The following is a 16,206-nucleotide window of genomic DNA, read 5'->3' as shown; positions in this document are numbered from 1 at the left end:
TCATTCTTACTAAGTGTAAATGTAAACTTAATAATCAGGCAATATATTATATATTCAAAAGCAACCAAGAAATACCTTTTATATTTAACAATGTTGTACCCCTTTCCTTTCAAAAGACAGAAAACATTTTTAGTTATTACTGGTAGTAGTAGTAGTATTTTTATTTATTTATTTGTATTATTATTGCAATTACTGTAGATACATTTACAAACGAAACTGGCTTCAATGAACGGTAATAGAAAATATTAAATTACAAGATTACAAAAAGCAGACACCATAAGGATTACAACATATATCAGTGGTGAAATTTAAAATTGAATAAAAAGATTAAAAGCAAGTTAATTAAATAGCTAAAATAAACTTTTAAATGACACCGCAGCGGCGCGTTGGCGTGACGTCACACGTGTGCGCCAAGAATCGTTTGTCAGTCAGAAAAGTCACTTGCCTTTATGTTTCTAGTTTTATTTATTGATTCCGAGGACACATCTTTTGTTTATGACCCAGATTATTTGTCTTGAAATCACCCGACGGAAAGCATTTTCTTCGTCCTTGACCTTGGTTCCGTACGACTCCAGTGTAAGTAGCTTTGGTCAGTTTGATATTTGTCGAAGTTCAAATGTGAATATAATCAGAAACCTTGATAACGGAGGAACAATCTCTACTTCTGGTTTATTGTAGGTTTGGAGTAAATATGTCCTGTTATTTCGAATAAGTGTCTGTTTAGTTTCACCAATTTTGTTTCATTTGCTATAATTAAAAGGTATATGGGATTAATTCCTGGGATTCGCTAATATTTCAGTTTTTAAAAGTATTGGTCCAACAAAATTAATTGTTAGAAGCTTTTCACAATACTCTGGTATGTCCATTATAATGAATAACAATAATTATTGCCTTTTCATATTTTTAGCATAAAATAATGTCTTAAACCAAGCATTTTGTCATGTCCCTGAGGCACTTTACTGAGTTTGTACTTAGATTTTTTATTTTGTAATAATGTAAGCATTTATTCGTGTTCCTTTCTTGTGAAGAATATTTTTCTAAAAAAAAAAAACTACAAGATTTTAAAGTTTTGAACTCAACCCTGCCACACTAACCATTCTAAACCCATAATAATTTAGACTCTGCTCATATGTGACATTATTTACCAGAAATGACATCATTCAGGTCTCTTTAATAGTGCTGCAGAAAATGGTTAGTAGTATCATACTTTTTATTAATATTTTTAAGGCATATTATAGTCAGGGAGGGTACTGTTGATCTTAACAACTCAACCCTGTCACATACAATTAAGGATAGAAAATGATTATTTTTCATCATTTCATTTTAATCCATTAGTAAATGCAATGTACTTATTTTGTTGCTACCATTAATATGGTCTACTCTCCTAACTACATGAGGAGCAGTGGCCGTTTTGAGTGAAAAACCTCAACCCCGTCACAAATATATACTTTTTCATTGTTACGGGGTTGTAAACCTTGTGATGGGGTTGAGTTATTTACTTGTTTTAATGAAAAAATATAAAATAGTCATGGTTTCAGCAAATATATACTTAGCAAAATCATGACAACTCATATTTTTGTCACAAATAGAATTTTTGATGTAATATGTCTACTTTAACTTTGACAAGCATCCTACATCAGAAATTGCAGCACATTTGCAGCAGAAAAACAGTTTTGGCCACGCAGATATGTTGACCCAAAAATAAGGGGACAATATAAGAGAAAAACGAAACCAAAAATGAAAATTGAAGGCAATGTATCTCTTCAAATGTGTTAAAGACTTCAACCCTGTCACATCTATATTTTAAGAAGGATGAAAGCATTTCTTGCTGATTATCATCTGACATGTTAAGGACTAAAATAATAAAATTGTGGTTTTAGTTACTAGCTAGACCTCTATATCTATATCTACCCCCCCCCCACCCCAAAATAAAGATCTATTCAGCTTTATTCTCGTAATTTTGACTTTATTCTGTAAACTTTACGACTTTATTCTCAAAGCATTTTGACTTTATTCTCGAAACTTTTTTCGACTTTATTCTCGAAACATTTTGACTTTATTCTCAAAGCGTTTCGACTTTATTCTCAACTTTTCGACTTTATTCTCTAAACTTTTAGACTTTATTCTCGAAACTTTTCGACTTTATTCTCAACTTTTCGACTTTATTCTCGAAGCATTTCAACTTTATTCTCGAAACTTTTCGACTTCATTCTCGAAACTTTTCGACTTTATTCTCGAAACTTTTCGACTTTATTCCCGTAACTTTTCGACTTCATTCCCGAAACTTTTCGACTTCATTCCCGAAACTTTTCGACTTTATTCTCGAAACTTTTCGACTTCATTCTCGAAACATTTCGACTAAATTCCCGTAACTTTTCGACTTAATTCTCTAAACATTTTTACTTCATTCCTGTAACATTTCGACTTCATTCTCGAAACTTTTCGACTTTATTCTCAAAATAAATAATATGATGTTACTTTTTATCATTAAATTGCTATAAGGGACACATGAGCTGTAAGTACATGTTTGTTTTATAACAAGTTGTGTGTAAAATCCTTTTTAAACCAGTCCCATTTTGTCCATTACGGGGTTGAGAAAAAGGTGTCTAAATCTGAAAAAAAAAAAAAATGTTGGACTTTTTTGGAGGTTTCATATGTGCTTATGTGGGGTATTTAGAAAATGAATCATATGTAGTTGGAAAAAATAATGTATATTTCAAGTTGAAATGTTACCGAATTCCAGGAATGCTCCATATATTACTCCAGACACTTTATTGTAATGTTCATGACACTCTCTTCTAGGATGTCTCTGGGTTTCCTGAGGTGTGTTCTGAGTCAGACACTGAGCCGCAGTTCTTTTCGACCCATCAGCCTGGTCACCTCACCCCTGGCAAGAAACCCATCAACCCTGAGGCCAGCATGTTCTTGCCACATCATCTCTCCCTGGCTATGCACGTCCTTCTCCACAGACACTGAGAGCGGGGACACCAGTGTGACAGACGTCCAGAAGGAGACTAAAAAGCTGGACCTGAGAGCACGGGTCACTTACAGCAGCGTGGGTAGGAAGATCGGCCAGCGGCATATACAGTTATTGAGTAAGGATGGTGAGGATATGGGTCTGATGCACCGTGGTGATGTGATACGACTGATGGACCAAACAGGCCTGAAGCTTGTTGCCATAAATGACAAATGTGATCCTCCATTATACAGACTGATGAAAGGGAAACAGATCCATGAAGAACAGTTGAAACTTAGAGACACACAGAAAGCCAAGAAAGGTGGGTTTAAGTCGAAAGAACACATCAAAGGTGCTTTGAGTCAAATAACGAAAAGTTCTTGCAGTTTCTCTAATCTGCATTCAAAATAGATTTCTTTAATAGCCACTGAATTTGACCATTCTGTCATTATTTACTCATCCTTGTGTCATTTCAAAAACTAGTCCATATGACTTGACGCTATTTTCCAAGTTATCTAAAGCCATACGATTGTGTGAGGAACAGACCAAAAATGTATTTACTATTCAGTTTTCTTTTCTCAGATTTGGAGAAATATGTCATTCCAGGTTTTTTTAATACTAATCTGAATAAAATATTTCACATAAAAGACATTTATAGCTCACATGAGAAAAGAATTTATAAAAATCACTTTGTTCAAAAGTTTACAACCCCTTGATTTTTAGTACTGTGTTGTTACCTGAATAATCCACAGCTGTTTTTGTTTAGTGATAGTTGTTCATGAGTGCCTTGTTTGTCCTGAACAGTTAAACTGCCTGCTGCTCTTCAGAAAAATCTTCAGGTCTTCAACAATGACTGTATGATTTTGAGATCCATCTTTGAACAGAATGAAGATGTGTACATTTTTCTTATTTTAAATAAGTTAAATTTACCCTGATCTCCCCCCGGCTTTTAATGCAACGTTTTCCTTCTGGAGCATCAGTGAGTGTTTGAATCTTCAGTAATAGTTGCATGAGTCCCTCAGTTGTCCTCAGTGTGAAAAGATGGATCTCAAAATCAAACAGTCATTGTTGGAAAGGGTTCAAATACACAAAAATGCTGGAAAACCAAAGAATTTGTGGGACCTGAAGGATTTTTCTGAAGAACAGCAGACAGTTTAACTGTTCAGGACAAACAAGGCACTCATGAACAACTATCACTAAACAAAAAAAAAACACCACAGCTGTGGATCATTCAGGTAACAACACAGTATTAGGAATTAAGTGTATTTAAACTTTGGAACAGGGTCATTTTTATAAATTCAGCTATTATTTTCTCTTGTGCACTATATGTAAAAGGAGGGGTGTAAACTTGAATTTGAATCATAGTTCTATAATACGGCTTTAAAAGACTTCAGTGCACTAGTTATAGGGACTATAATGATTTATCAGTCCTGTTTGAAGACTGACAGCTGTGGTCACTATGAATAAAACAAAAAAAACATGACACTTAGTTATCGTTTTCTAGGATAATATGGGTTTGGAATGTTACATTTTGGGTTAGCTATACTTTTTTGTAACATTTTTGTTTTTTGTCTTATTGTGCTTCATTGAAGAAACTCCTGTACCTCACTATACACCAACCTGACCTTTTTTTGCTGCATCTGTAGGGCCTGTCCAATCAAAGGAGCTCACTTTCTCCTCCGATATCTCTCTGCACGACTTGGACACTAAACTGCGGCAAGTTGTGAGCTGGCTGGAAAAGAACAACCACGTCAGACTCACTATCAAAGCAAGAGCTGATAGCGGCACATCATTGGTATGGGAACAGAATATGCATTTCCTTTCATTTGCATTTGATTAGTAAATCAGTGCATTATTCAAATAGTAAATAACTATTATTTAAAGTAAATAATATTTGCAGAGTTTTGAGTTAAAGGAATGTCTCAGGATCAGTACAAGCTTTATGACAAATATTCTGTCCCTGAGCCTTCAAAATAGTAATAACTTACACTGCATGTACATTAATATGTGATGTGACATCTCTGGAAAGTGACTTTCTACCTGCTATGCTCAGCTGCATGCAAACAACACAACTTGAGCTGTGAAGATGTCTAAATAATCCATTTTACCAGGTAGACTTGCATTATGGCTTATGACCTCACAGATGAAAGCAAAAAAAATTGTGGCTAGACTTTCAGAATTATGCATATATTAAGAATTGACAGAATTGACCATATGCACAGATTATTTGCATGTTTACACAAGCCAGCTCAGTCATTTCCGGTCAACTGTACTGTGCCGTAATAGGAGAGTACTTTGCTCGTTTTCTCTATATAATCCATACACAATCCAAGAAAAGTTTTGTTTGTCTAAGAGGACCAAACGTCCATGTATAAATGAGTTTAAAAAAAAATATGCACGAGTCATTGCTATGATTGACAGTAATAACCGGACAAACATCTGACAAGCTGATGTCAAAAAAACAGCTGTGCATTAAATGATTAAAGACTAAATTCAGAGTAACAAAACTGCAGCAGTTAAAAGATGTAGTTATTAAATTATATAAAATATTTCAAATTCATATCAATTACTATTGAGGGCATTGTTATTCTTATACCATTAATATTTAACTTGTTTAATTTGTAGTAAACTATATATAAAGTATTTAAATATTTTACTCTCATAGGATGTTTGGGTCTGAGCTTAATGATATTCTGCACTTGCTATACTATATACTTCAGTGCGGTAAACATACTACAATTTATTATACTAGTAATTTTATAATAAATCGAAAAGCAAGGAAATGACAGCTGCAGCCAATGATTGACCCTCTGCTGCCATCTTCTGGTTATATGGATAATTTCATGTCATTTTCATTTTCTGTGAAAAGATATTTTTTTCCATGTCATCTTTATGAATGAAAAGTGAATCTTTGAAGTGAATTTTATTGCACAGCTGTAGAGTTAAAAAAGAATAAAAAGGCTTTAAAAGATTTTAAAAATGTGTTCATGACTATGAAGCCAAGTTAGTGATTATCAAGAATATGATTAAGATGTCCTTGAAGAGAAGTATCACTAGCTAGCTAACGTTAGCCTAAACATGTTATGATAGTGTTTAGCTGTCAGCTTTTAAATGTTCAACTATACAGGTACTGTCTATTTAAATATGTTGTTAAATAATATGAGACTAATTGTTCATGCCGCTATCATTATTTACGACGTTGCAATTATTATTTTTCTCAGTTTCTGATTAAGAATGCAGCAGTAGAGGAGTCTCACCTATATAAAGCACATAAAATGAGCTTCAGCGGAAGTTTACGAGCTGCTTATCATGAAGCGGACGTTCTAAAGAACACTCCGTGCATATGGTTAACTGCATGATTTTTCTTGCTTTTTAATATGTCATAGATGCAGAAAAACTAACATATTAACCCTGAAATATTCCTTGAAAAAGTATGGACACAACCAATGCTTAAATACTGTAAATATTAGGATTTGAAACAGTGATTTGAGTTTACACATAATTAGTTTATTTATACACAAATTGATTGTATAACTGTAAATTTATAGCCAACTAAATTCACATTTACCAAATTAATTAACAGTGCAGTACAATCCACTACTACCCAGCAGATTTCAGGATTTTCTTCACTTTTTTTTTTTTTTCTAAACAGGATGAAGTCTTAACAGAGATGGTGGAGAGGATCTCAGTTCCTGTTGGATTTGTATCGATACCGTCTGTGGTTCGTGGGGGTCGTGCTGCCATGTGTGTCCTTCGGCTGGCTTCTGCTAAAGAACTGAAGAAAAAGGGAGCAGAGACTTCGAACCAGAATTTTAAACCTGACTCAGAGACACCAACATCTCTTTGTAGCTCCTCTACAGAGGAACCGAAAGACTTGAAGCAACAATAAAATACTTTGCATATTTCAATACTGAAGTGTTGCTTTGAAAATCTTATGGCCGTGAACACTGGACTCTACACTAAGATGGGTTCTAAAAGGAGAACCACTGGATTTGCAGGATCACTGAGCTCAGGATAATTAGATTTTGTTTTGTTGACAACACTCTCTGATTTATTGGGCTCTAAATCAGAACTTTGGGAGGTTTCTGGTTTTAGCATTTTACAGCTTTCAGATCTGAACGATTGCAACTGACCAATTAAATGAGGATTCATAGTGGTCTCTGATTGGCTACTTTGTGGCACCGAAGATTCCTCTGAATTTGATGTTTTTGTTCGACGTTTTGGTTTGTGGCCGCTCAGACGGGACGCCAGGGAGCGCTTTGGCCGGGGTTTCAGCTGCAAGAGACAATGAGTGCAGTTATTTTCAACTTAAAAAACATTTTAATACCTCAATATTGAGATTTAATTTTAATTACAACCTAAAGACTAAAAGTAAGTTTCAGCTCATCAGAAAAACGGGAAGTAGTTACCTGTTTCTTTTCAGGATCGTGAACCACACCATGGCGCAGTAAACTTTGCTGTTAAAGAAGAAATAAGAAACATTTATATAAAAACACATTTGTAAATGTGACCCACAAAACCAGTCACAAGGGTAAATTTTTTAAATTGAGATTTATACATCATGTTGAATAAATGATCTTTCTGTTAACGTATGGTTTGTTAGGATAGGACAATATTTAACAGATACAACTATTTTAAACTACCTGAGGGTGCAAAAAAATCTAAATAAATCGCCTTTAAAGTTGTCCAAATGAAGTTCTCAGCAATGCATATTACTAATCAAAAATTAGGTTTTGATATATTTACAATAGGAAATTTACAAAACAGCTTTACTTAAGATCCTACTGATTCTTGGCATAAAAGAAAAATCGATCATTTTGACCCATACAATGTATTTTTGGCTACAAAGACTGGTTTTGTGCTCCAGGTTCATGCTGCTTTGTGTTCAGCTGTTACTAGGGAAACCGTAATATTTCAGCGCTTCTAAAACATTTTTTCAGCTGTTTATGGTCAAATTATTGCAATTATCGACCCATATTTTTATGCAGCAAACACAAAAAGTTGTAAATGTGAAAAGTTAATGTGCTTTCTAAAAATCTAAACAATTAAGACTTAAGAAATATGTTATAAATAAATATAATAAATGATATACTTGATTTACCCCATTTAATTGTATAAAGGCTGAAATGCCATTGTATAAGATTTTGTTTTTGTGTGAACCTGTAAAAATCATGTCATTTTATGGCTTAACATTCTACCGTACATCGTCCAACCCCACTCATGCTGTTCATTTTACTTGTGCAGCTCTTAAAAAGGGTCATAAATTGCCTTAAATGATATTTAAAAATTCTGCAGATACACTAAATAGTGAAATTAAATTCCTTTGTTTATATTTGTGTATTGAAAACATATTTGATTGACATTTAGACTACTATCTGATTTTCTATATTTAAAAAAAAATAATTAAAAAAGCCTTTTTATTTGGGCTAGTTCAATTAATTTTTACCTGCCCGAAGTGCTACCAGAGATTTTGAAATTTTGCGAGCCCTGTGTTAGTATTGTACTTTTACTGTTGCTCTGTAAAATAAAATAGAAAAGACAAAATAATAATCATTCCAACAGCTCTATTAATACATTTATTCTAACATTCTCCTTTGCTCAGCGAGGCTGCATTTATTTGTACATTAAAAACACATGCCTGATTCAAGAAGGGGCTCTTAAAAATGGCCAAAGAATATTATTTTACTAACTTAATAATTTTAAGTTAAATTGTGCCTACTAGAATGTTACAAATGTTCAGTGTTAAATCAATATTTTTAAATTATTTATAGTTTAGTTTATAGTTTTTTAATAGATTTTTTTCTTTGAAAACCAAGACAAAACTGTAAAAAGCAAAAATTGGCTATTTAATTTATGCATTGGTGAAAAAAAAAAAGGCTGAAAATACATGGGGTAATTGGCTTCGCCCAAGAATTTTCATTTCGCTGCATCCCTACCTAAAACAACACTTCATAAAGTTAAAAGTTAACTTAATTTGATCTATAATCAGCATTTCTATCAGCTGTATGCAGACACATTAAACTTTGGTTAGTAAGGCAGATACATCAAAACTCTTGATGATGGGAAAGCATTGTTACCTTCATGGAAAAGGATTTGCCGCAGCCGGGATGAGTGCAGATGAAGGAGCGCTGTTCTTCATGGAATGACAGTATGTGGCTCTGCAGGTTGAAGGCGGTGGTGTATGAGCGAGAACATCCATCTCTGGGGCAGTGGAACACCAAGCGCTCCTCAGAGTGAACATGCTGATGCTGCTTCAGGAACCAGCTATCCCTGAATGTTTTCTTACACTGATCACACTTTACTCTGACTGAACACACACACACACACACACACACAATTAGCAAAGTAACAGATGTTGTAACTTTCTAAGGTTAGACTATTTACATTCAGAACAAAACATAGTATTACCTATATGAACTTTTTTGTGGTTTGTCATCTCCGTCCAGGTCTTTCCCACAAATGAACAGCCCTCCGCCTCGCAAGAATAGCCTGCAAAGTTATGTCTTGGTGAGGCACATCTAATGACTTCAAGAGCCAAAAAGTACTATAACTTTGTGCTACAATCAAATATGCTGAGATTTCTACTTGTTACTTCTCACAAAGCTGCTGTATGGGATCAGAATACTCACACTATATTTTTTTGTTCAATGCACTAGAACAGTTGCTTTCGTTTACGCAACTTTTTTTTCATGATGATAACGAGACGATGACGAGATAATGACTAAAACATGACGAGACGTGTGTGAGTTTTCGTTGACGATACGAGAATAGACGAAAATGTTAGTGGGTGGTCCGTCAGACGTTTAATATGCACGACATTTCTGCTTATTGTGCATGCCAATTAAAACCGAAAAAGTGTCTGCCGCTATGGCAAGCCGTTTTAGCATTTAATACTATTTGCCATACTAGTATGGCAAGCTATTTTAGCATTCTATCCTTGTTTGGTTACGCTCAACATGTCACATTGTTGTCACTCAGACAGACAGTCGATTAACCATGATGGCAGCAGTTTGCACATTATTTCAAATATGTGACCCTGGACCACAAAACCAGTCTTAAGTCGCTGGGGTATATTTGTAGCAATAGCCAAAAATACATTGCATGGGTCAAAATTATTGATTTTTCTTTTATGCCAAAAAGCATTAAGAAATTAAGTAAAGTTCATGTTCCATGAAGATTTTTTGTAAAATTTCTACTGTAAACATATCAAAATGTAATTTTTGATTTGTAATATGCATTGTTAAGAACCTAATTTGGACAACTTTAAAGGTGATTTTCTCAGTCTTTTTGATTTTTTTGCATCCTCAGATTTCTGATTTCAAATAGATGTATCTCAGTCAAATATTGTCCTATCCTAACAAACCATACATCAATAGAAAGCTTATTTATTGAGCTTTCATATGATGTATATATCTCAGTTTTGTCAAATTTAACCTTATGACTGGTTTTGTCGTCCAGGGTCACATATATGTCTTATGTCTAAAACCATTCCTTCATTATTGTAATTATTGGTGAAAATAGTCGATCCGGAAGCTCACATTGTGTTGAACTATAGATCTGCTATTTTCAAAACTTATAAGTGACACTACCCAACAGCGAAATACTTACTGACCTACATTAATTTGTTAAAAGACTACTTTTCCCCCTTTTTTGACTAAAACTAGACTTAAACCTTTTTGACTTTTCGTCGACTAAAATTGGACTAAAACTATCACATATAGAAGTGACTTAAATTTGATATAAGCATTTTAGTCCAAAAGATTAAGAGTAAATCTAAGATGGTTGTCAAAAACAACACTGCACTAGAAGAACAATTTACAGTAAATGGTAAAACTATGTGTGCAAAACCAGTGCATTTTTTCATGCACCTGTCAAGTTTGAGATTTTGGGCTTTTTGGTGTTTCACAAAGTGTTTTTTCAGACTAGTGGAAAGAAAACCAACAAAAGACACTGTTAAGTGTTTCTTTTATTGCACTTTATCTATTTGTGTCAATAGATTTCAATTACAATACAGACTTTTAAAGGCCATGAGTTTTTTCTCCTACACTGAGCCATAAATCTCCACTTCAGCAGCACTTACACACACCACACTTTTGTATTCCTGTCTATATCCTGAAGGCTTTTTACAGAGAGATTTGTTCATATGTAATTTGCTTGATTTGATACATTTTATTCCAGCAAAAATTATTTTGAAAAAGTGTTTTCTGTCTGTTCTAATATTTTTTTCTGAATTATGGAGTGACAAAATGAGATCCCCTCTTTAAAAACATGACTCTAATAAATAAATAAAATTAAAAAAATTAAAAAATTCATCCAGTGTTTAGATTTTAGTATTAGAAATATATGCAAATTAGTGCATATTTAATTAAATAATGCTCATTTGCATGTTTAAATCTAACATTTAAAAAAAACTTGTAATACAAACAAAATTGTTTGCAATTATCAATAATCAATCAACTGGGTAAGTAGGGTGATAACTATTAGTTTTTTTTTTTTTTAGCCTATTCACCTGCAGAGTCTCGCCTTATAATAAAATAAATGAATATGATAACTATCAGTTTGTAACATGAAGCAGCATTACAGACTGTTTTTGTAGAGCTAAAATAACTAGAAGCAGAAAAACAGCCTTTTATATTGAAATAAAGTGGATAACCTTTTTGTTTTTGTATTTCACTGTAATTATGCGGAAAAAGGGTGGGCAGGGTTTTCTTCAAAAATTCACCTGGTGTTTCACAGAGAAGAAATTCATAGTGAACTGAGCAAGTGAAATGCGTTAAACACCAGAACAAGCTGAGAACATACCTTTGTGTACTTTCTCATGGCGCTTCAGTTTACCATGTTGTGAAAACCGTCTCCCGCAGTCTTCATGTGAACACCTGATGATCAGAGACATTGCAGTGTACAGAACATCAGACACACACAGTTCTAATTCATGTGTTATATTACACTAGCTTACTGAAATAAAGTTAAATGAAGGAGACATAAGACAAATTATGAAAGGCATTTTCTGCCAATTTTAAATAAATGAGATTAACATTTCATTATAAAAAGCTGTACGATAAATATGTGGCAAACTTGAAAGTGAAATGCAAGTTTATTTTCTCTTTTATTTCAGTTTTCATTTTCAAAGTCTATGCAAATTCTATGTTGATCAGGGGACGGGGCTTATTGTTTGTGCAAGGTACAGAGACCCGAAAAATAAACTTTACATTTTAATTTGAATTGGGTCACTATTTTTGCATGAGCATTAATAAAAAGCTTTGTAAAAACTAGATTTGAATTTTCTTTTTCAGGTTTGCCTTTTCATTTTTAGATTGGCAGTGAAAATTAAATGTCAAATCACCATCTGCATTTTATTTTTTAATTTGTCAGGGAAAATGCATTGTCACAGTAAAAATGAAAAAAAAAAAAAATCATTTCATTTTCAATTTTGGCACATATTTTGCTAATAGCTTTTTACAATTAAATTATTAATCTGTTTTTTTTTTTATTAAATTGATTTATTTAGAATTGGCAGAAAATGCCTTTCATATGCCTCAAGATTGCAGTGAAAATTAAATGTCAAATCACCAACTGCATTTTATTTTTCAATTTGTCAGGGAAAATGCATTGTCACAACGAAAATGAAATTTTTTTTTTTTATAAAAATTCAATTCATTTTTAATTTTGGCACATATTTTGCATATAGCTTTTATAATTAAATTGTTAATCAGATTTTCATTTTTATAATAAAATTTATTTATTTAAAATTGGCATAAAATGCCTTCCATATGCCTCGAGATTGCATTAAAAATGAAATGTCAAATCACCAACTGCATTTTATTTTTCAATTCGTAAGGGAACATGCATTGTCACATTTTCATTTCGGCACATTTTTTCAATAAATAAATTCAATCTGGTTTTTATTTTAATTTTCAGAATTAAATTGATTCATTTAAAATCGGCAGAAAATGCCTTCCATAATGAATGAGTGTATAAAGTCTTACAAAAAAGGTAGCAGCTGGGTGTGCGTGCACTCATGGGTCTTCAGCTGGTTGTTTTTCTTAAATGCTTTGCCACATCCTTCAAATGAACACTAGAAGAAAAAAACAACATCATCAGCTGCTACTTGTTGACACCTTAGACTTGCTGATCATGTAACATGTATTTTTAGCACTTGTGAGTATTTGTACTGACCAGTGTTGGGGGTAACGCATTACAAGCAGCTCAAGTTACAGAATAATTTGACTTTTACCAAGTAACACATTACTTTTTAATTGACAAGAAAAGTTACTTTTCAAATAAGTAACGCCAGTTACTTTCCTCCATTTATTGATTAAAAGCTCTCCTGTCCCCATGTTGAGAGAAATTGTGAGTAAGATGTTCCTTTAGTTCTAGAATAAATGTGAACATGCATTAATTCATCTCACTCACTAAAAAACAGATCCAGTGTTCTTCAAAATGAATAAAGACGGTGAAATTCAACGCAAACCTGCAATAATTAAATATGTTAAATAATACAAATATCCTTTATGTATTTAATCCCATTTTATTAACCGATGTCTTTGCTGCGAGACCTTCGATAATCCAATTCAATCAATACTAATAAGCAAAAATTACTCAAGATAATCGAACATTTTTATTGCGAAAGAGTTGACATTTTTTCTTCTGCGGTCTACTGTACAGACGTCAATTTACTTTTCTCTTTTGCTGTGAAAAGGCTTTTACATTTGACAAATACATTTTATTTTAAAAACAAACAAGAAAGTCCTGCTCAGATTTAAAAAGTAACGCAATAGTAACGTAACGCATTACTTTGCATAAAAAGTAACTAAGTAACGTAATTAGTTACTTTTTAGGGAGTAACTCAATGTTGTAACGCATTACTTTTAAAAGTAACTCTCCCCAACACTGATACTGAATATAGTTGCATCAGTCAGTATGGTTTTCGCATTGCAGCAAAAGGATGTTTAAATGTATCTTTCTTAAGCAAAATGCGTTTACAGTCACTTACTATGTACTGTTTTGTCTCTTGTCTGTGAATACGTGAAATATGTTTCTTCAAGTTGCAGTTTGTGGTGAATCCTTCTTTGCATCCATCCTCCGTGCATCTGTCATCAACATAGCGCAAGTAAATCAGTCATTCTTGGGGCAAAACAGTGGGACAAAACAGGGTGCAAAATTGAAAAAATAAAACCTTGTACTCAGACAAAGACTCCATTCATAAAAACCGAATCTACTACAGCGCGAAATGCCACGGAATTCATCGATTTTTGGATTAATAAATCAAAAGTTGATCTGTCACTTAATTCAAATCGCGATATGGACTAGTGTCTGTGAAAACTGAAATGCAAAAAGACCATTTTAATATGAATCCTGCATGTTCCGTTTGCCTCTGTATGTATGAATGGCGGAGACACTTTTTTTTTTTTTTTACTACACGCATCCTGAAGCTTGCGTGACGCTCCTGCTAATTGCTCACATAAACATGAACAGATAAACTCAATCTCCAAAACTGCTGTGAGTTTCACTTTTACCGTTTCATTTGAGAAAACTAGCATCATATCATACTGTACACACAGAAACTTCACAGTATCCTGTCAAAATAAAAGCACGGTTTAACATGAAACAGAACAATATTAGTCTTGTATTACTTTTGTACAGTATAATGTAGGTGTTTATATATTCCTTTTAAATAATTGACATAAAATATATATGATCAAAAATAAATTACTACAAGATTAACAACTTAATTGTAAAAAAAAAATAAAAATACTACAATTGTTACCTAAACGTTTTAAACTGAATATAATTTTTCCTCCATGCATTGATTTTAACAGGTAACCTCTGTTCGTTTGCCAAAAATTAAAAGGGTTTATTTTTCATTTGATTAAAAATAAATAAATGTTTATGCTTTCAACTGATTATCAGAAAAATTAAAACACATGTTTTTAAAAAAAAAAAAAAAAAAGCAAAAGATTGTAGAGCCCTATTGTTCATAACGTTAAAATAAAGAGTTTTGGACTTATTTTTTCACTGAAATAAATGTTTTCATTATTACACAAACTAGGCTAAAGTATTGAGAAAAAAAAAGTAGAGTTGCACGTGTTACAGAAAAACAACCTTGCTTTGATATAAGATATTATTAGGTGTTGCTTTATCCATTTTATAGCATATGAATTAATAAACCCTTCTTTGTGGACACAGTTTCAGATAAAGTGAGAAAACAACAAGTGTAATTTTTCGCATAATAATGATAAAATTAAATTGAAGGGACAATTGTGTTAAATACATTATATTATTAATCCCCATAACATTTATTGCTGGACATCTTAATCTCTCTCTCTCTCTCTCTCTCACACACACACACACACACACACACACACACACACACACACACACACACACACATAACCTCACTCACTTGTAGGGTCTTTCTCCAGTGTGTGTCAGCGTATGTCGACCAAGATGATATTTGGTGCAGAATGATTTGCTGCACCCGCTGTACTCGCACTTAAATGGTCTCTGCAATTAATAAATGAATAAAACAACAATTCGATTTCCAGAACGTGTCATACATGCGTAAACAAAACGGAAACGTTTATTTATATGACATTTACTCACACAAGCTTTGCTCACATGTTGGCTCTCCGCTTAACTTACCTCCCCTGTATGTTTGCAGAGATGCGCTTCTAGCTTCCATATTTTGTTGTACAACGCTTGACAGCCAGGAAACGAGCAAATAAATGTTGCGCTAGATGTAACTTTAGTTTCATGCATTGTCAAATGTTTGGCGGCACGATACAGCTGGAGCTACCGCATGGGTGCCTTCATTTTGATAGCCCACGAAACATCTGACGTCACAGCCTGCGTCAACACGTTTCATCCTGTATGGAACGCCAGTGAGGTCAAAAATGAAAAAAAAATAAAATAAAATAAAAAAGTGATTGAAATGCTAAAATTGTTTTTATACATGTGTAGTCTTATAATTTAGCTGTATAATTAAATAAATATTTATTATGTATATTGCATAGTTTTCATTTTAATGATACATAACCCAGCTAATCCATGTCCATCATGTAATCTGATGAACAAATTTTCATCTTGGCACTCTTTTCTAGTGAAAGTAATAATGTACTAGTTCAGCCAAAACTGACTGTTTTTTAAAGTTTTACACATGTAGAGTTCTTACAAAAAAGGTCTTTATTTATCCCACGTCAACAGTTCTGGGCAGGGGCGCCGCTAAGGGGAGGGAAGTTAGGACAATTCTA

The 16,206-nt window shown here is 33.2% G+C and overlaps 2 protein-coding genes across 2 annotated transcripts; one reads left to right on the top strand and one right to left on the bottom strand.

Annotated features, from left to right (window-relative positions):
* Positions 1–416: 416 nt before the first annotated feature.
* Positions 417–7,112, top strand: LOC141334650 (translation initiation factor IF-3, mitochondrial-like). The gene is made up of 4 exons (XM_073839823.1): positions 417–576; positions 2,803–3,278; positions 4,603–4,751; positions 6,609–7,112. The coding sequence occupies exons 2-4, from the start codon at positions 2,804–2,806 to the stop codon at positions 6,843–6,845; spliced, it is 861 nt and encodes a 286-aa protein (XP_073695924.1). The 5' UTR covers positions 417–576; position 2,803; the 3' UTR covers positions 6,846–7,112.
* On the bottom strand, positions 6,911–15,769 carry LOC141334649 (transcription factor IIIA-like). Its single transcript, XM_073839822.1, has 9 exons — positions 15,599–15,769; positions 15,360–15,460; positions 13,950–14,046; positions 12,943–13,031; positions 11,759–11,832; positions 9,365–9,445; positions 9,034–9,263; positions 7,366–7,413; positions 6,911–7,231 (listed from the first exon to the last, which is right to left on the bottom strand). The coding sequence occupies exons 1-9, from the start codon at positions 15,713–15,715 to the stop codon at positions 6,911–6,913; spliced, it is 1,158 nt and encodes a 385-aa protein (XP_073695923.1). The 5' UTR covers positions 15,716–15,769.
* Between the last annotated feature and the right edge of the window lie 437 nt (positions 15,770–16,206).

The sequence above is a fragment of the Garra rufa genome, chromosome 5 (assembly GCF_049309525.1).
Source record: "Garra rufa chromosome 5, GarRuf1.0, whole genome shotgun sequence".
Classification (NCBI taxonomy): domain Eukaryota; kingdom Metazoa; phylum Chordata; class Actinopteri; order Cypriniformes; family Cyprinidae; genus Garra; species Garra rufa.
Note: the sequence above shows the minus strand (reverse complement) of the source record. Positions and strands in the feature narration are given on the sequence as shown.

What these genes read in the sequence shown, in the direction of transcription:
- LOC141334650 (XM_073839823.1), top strand. Translation starts at nt 2,804, where the DNA reads ATGTCTCTGGGTTTCCTGAGGTGTGTTCTGAGTCAGACACTGAGCCGC. An exon ending in CACACAGAAAGCCAAGAAAG is followed by an intron (nt 3,279 to 4,602) that starts GTGGGTTTAAGT and finishes CTGCATCTGTAG; the next exon opens with GGCCTGTCCAATCAAAGGAG. An exon ending in CTGATAGCGGCACATCATTG is followed by an intron (nt 4,752 to 6,608) that starts GTATGGGAACAG and finishes TTTTCTAAACAG; the next exon opens with GATGAAGTCTTAACAGAGAT.
- LOC141334649 (XM_073839822.1), bottom strand. Translation starts at nt 15,715, where the DNA reads ATGCATGAAACTAAAGTTACATCTAGCGCAACATTTATTTGCTCGTTT. An exon ending in AAGAGACAAAACAGTACATA is followed by an intron (nt 13,032 to 13,949) that starts GTAAGTGACTGT and finishes TTTTTCTTCTAG; the next exon opens with TGTTCATTTGAAGGATGTGG. An exon ending in CCATGAGAAAGTACACAAAG is followed by an intron (nt 9,446 to 11,758) that starts GTATGTTCTCAG and finishes ATAACTTTGCAG; the next exon opens with GCTATTCTTGCGAGGCGGAG.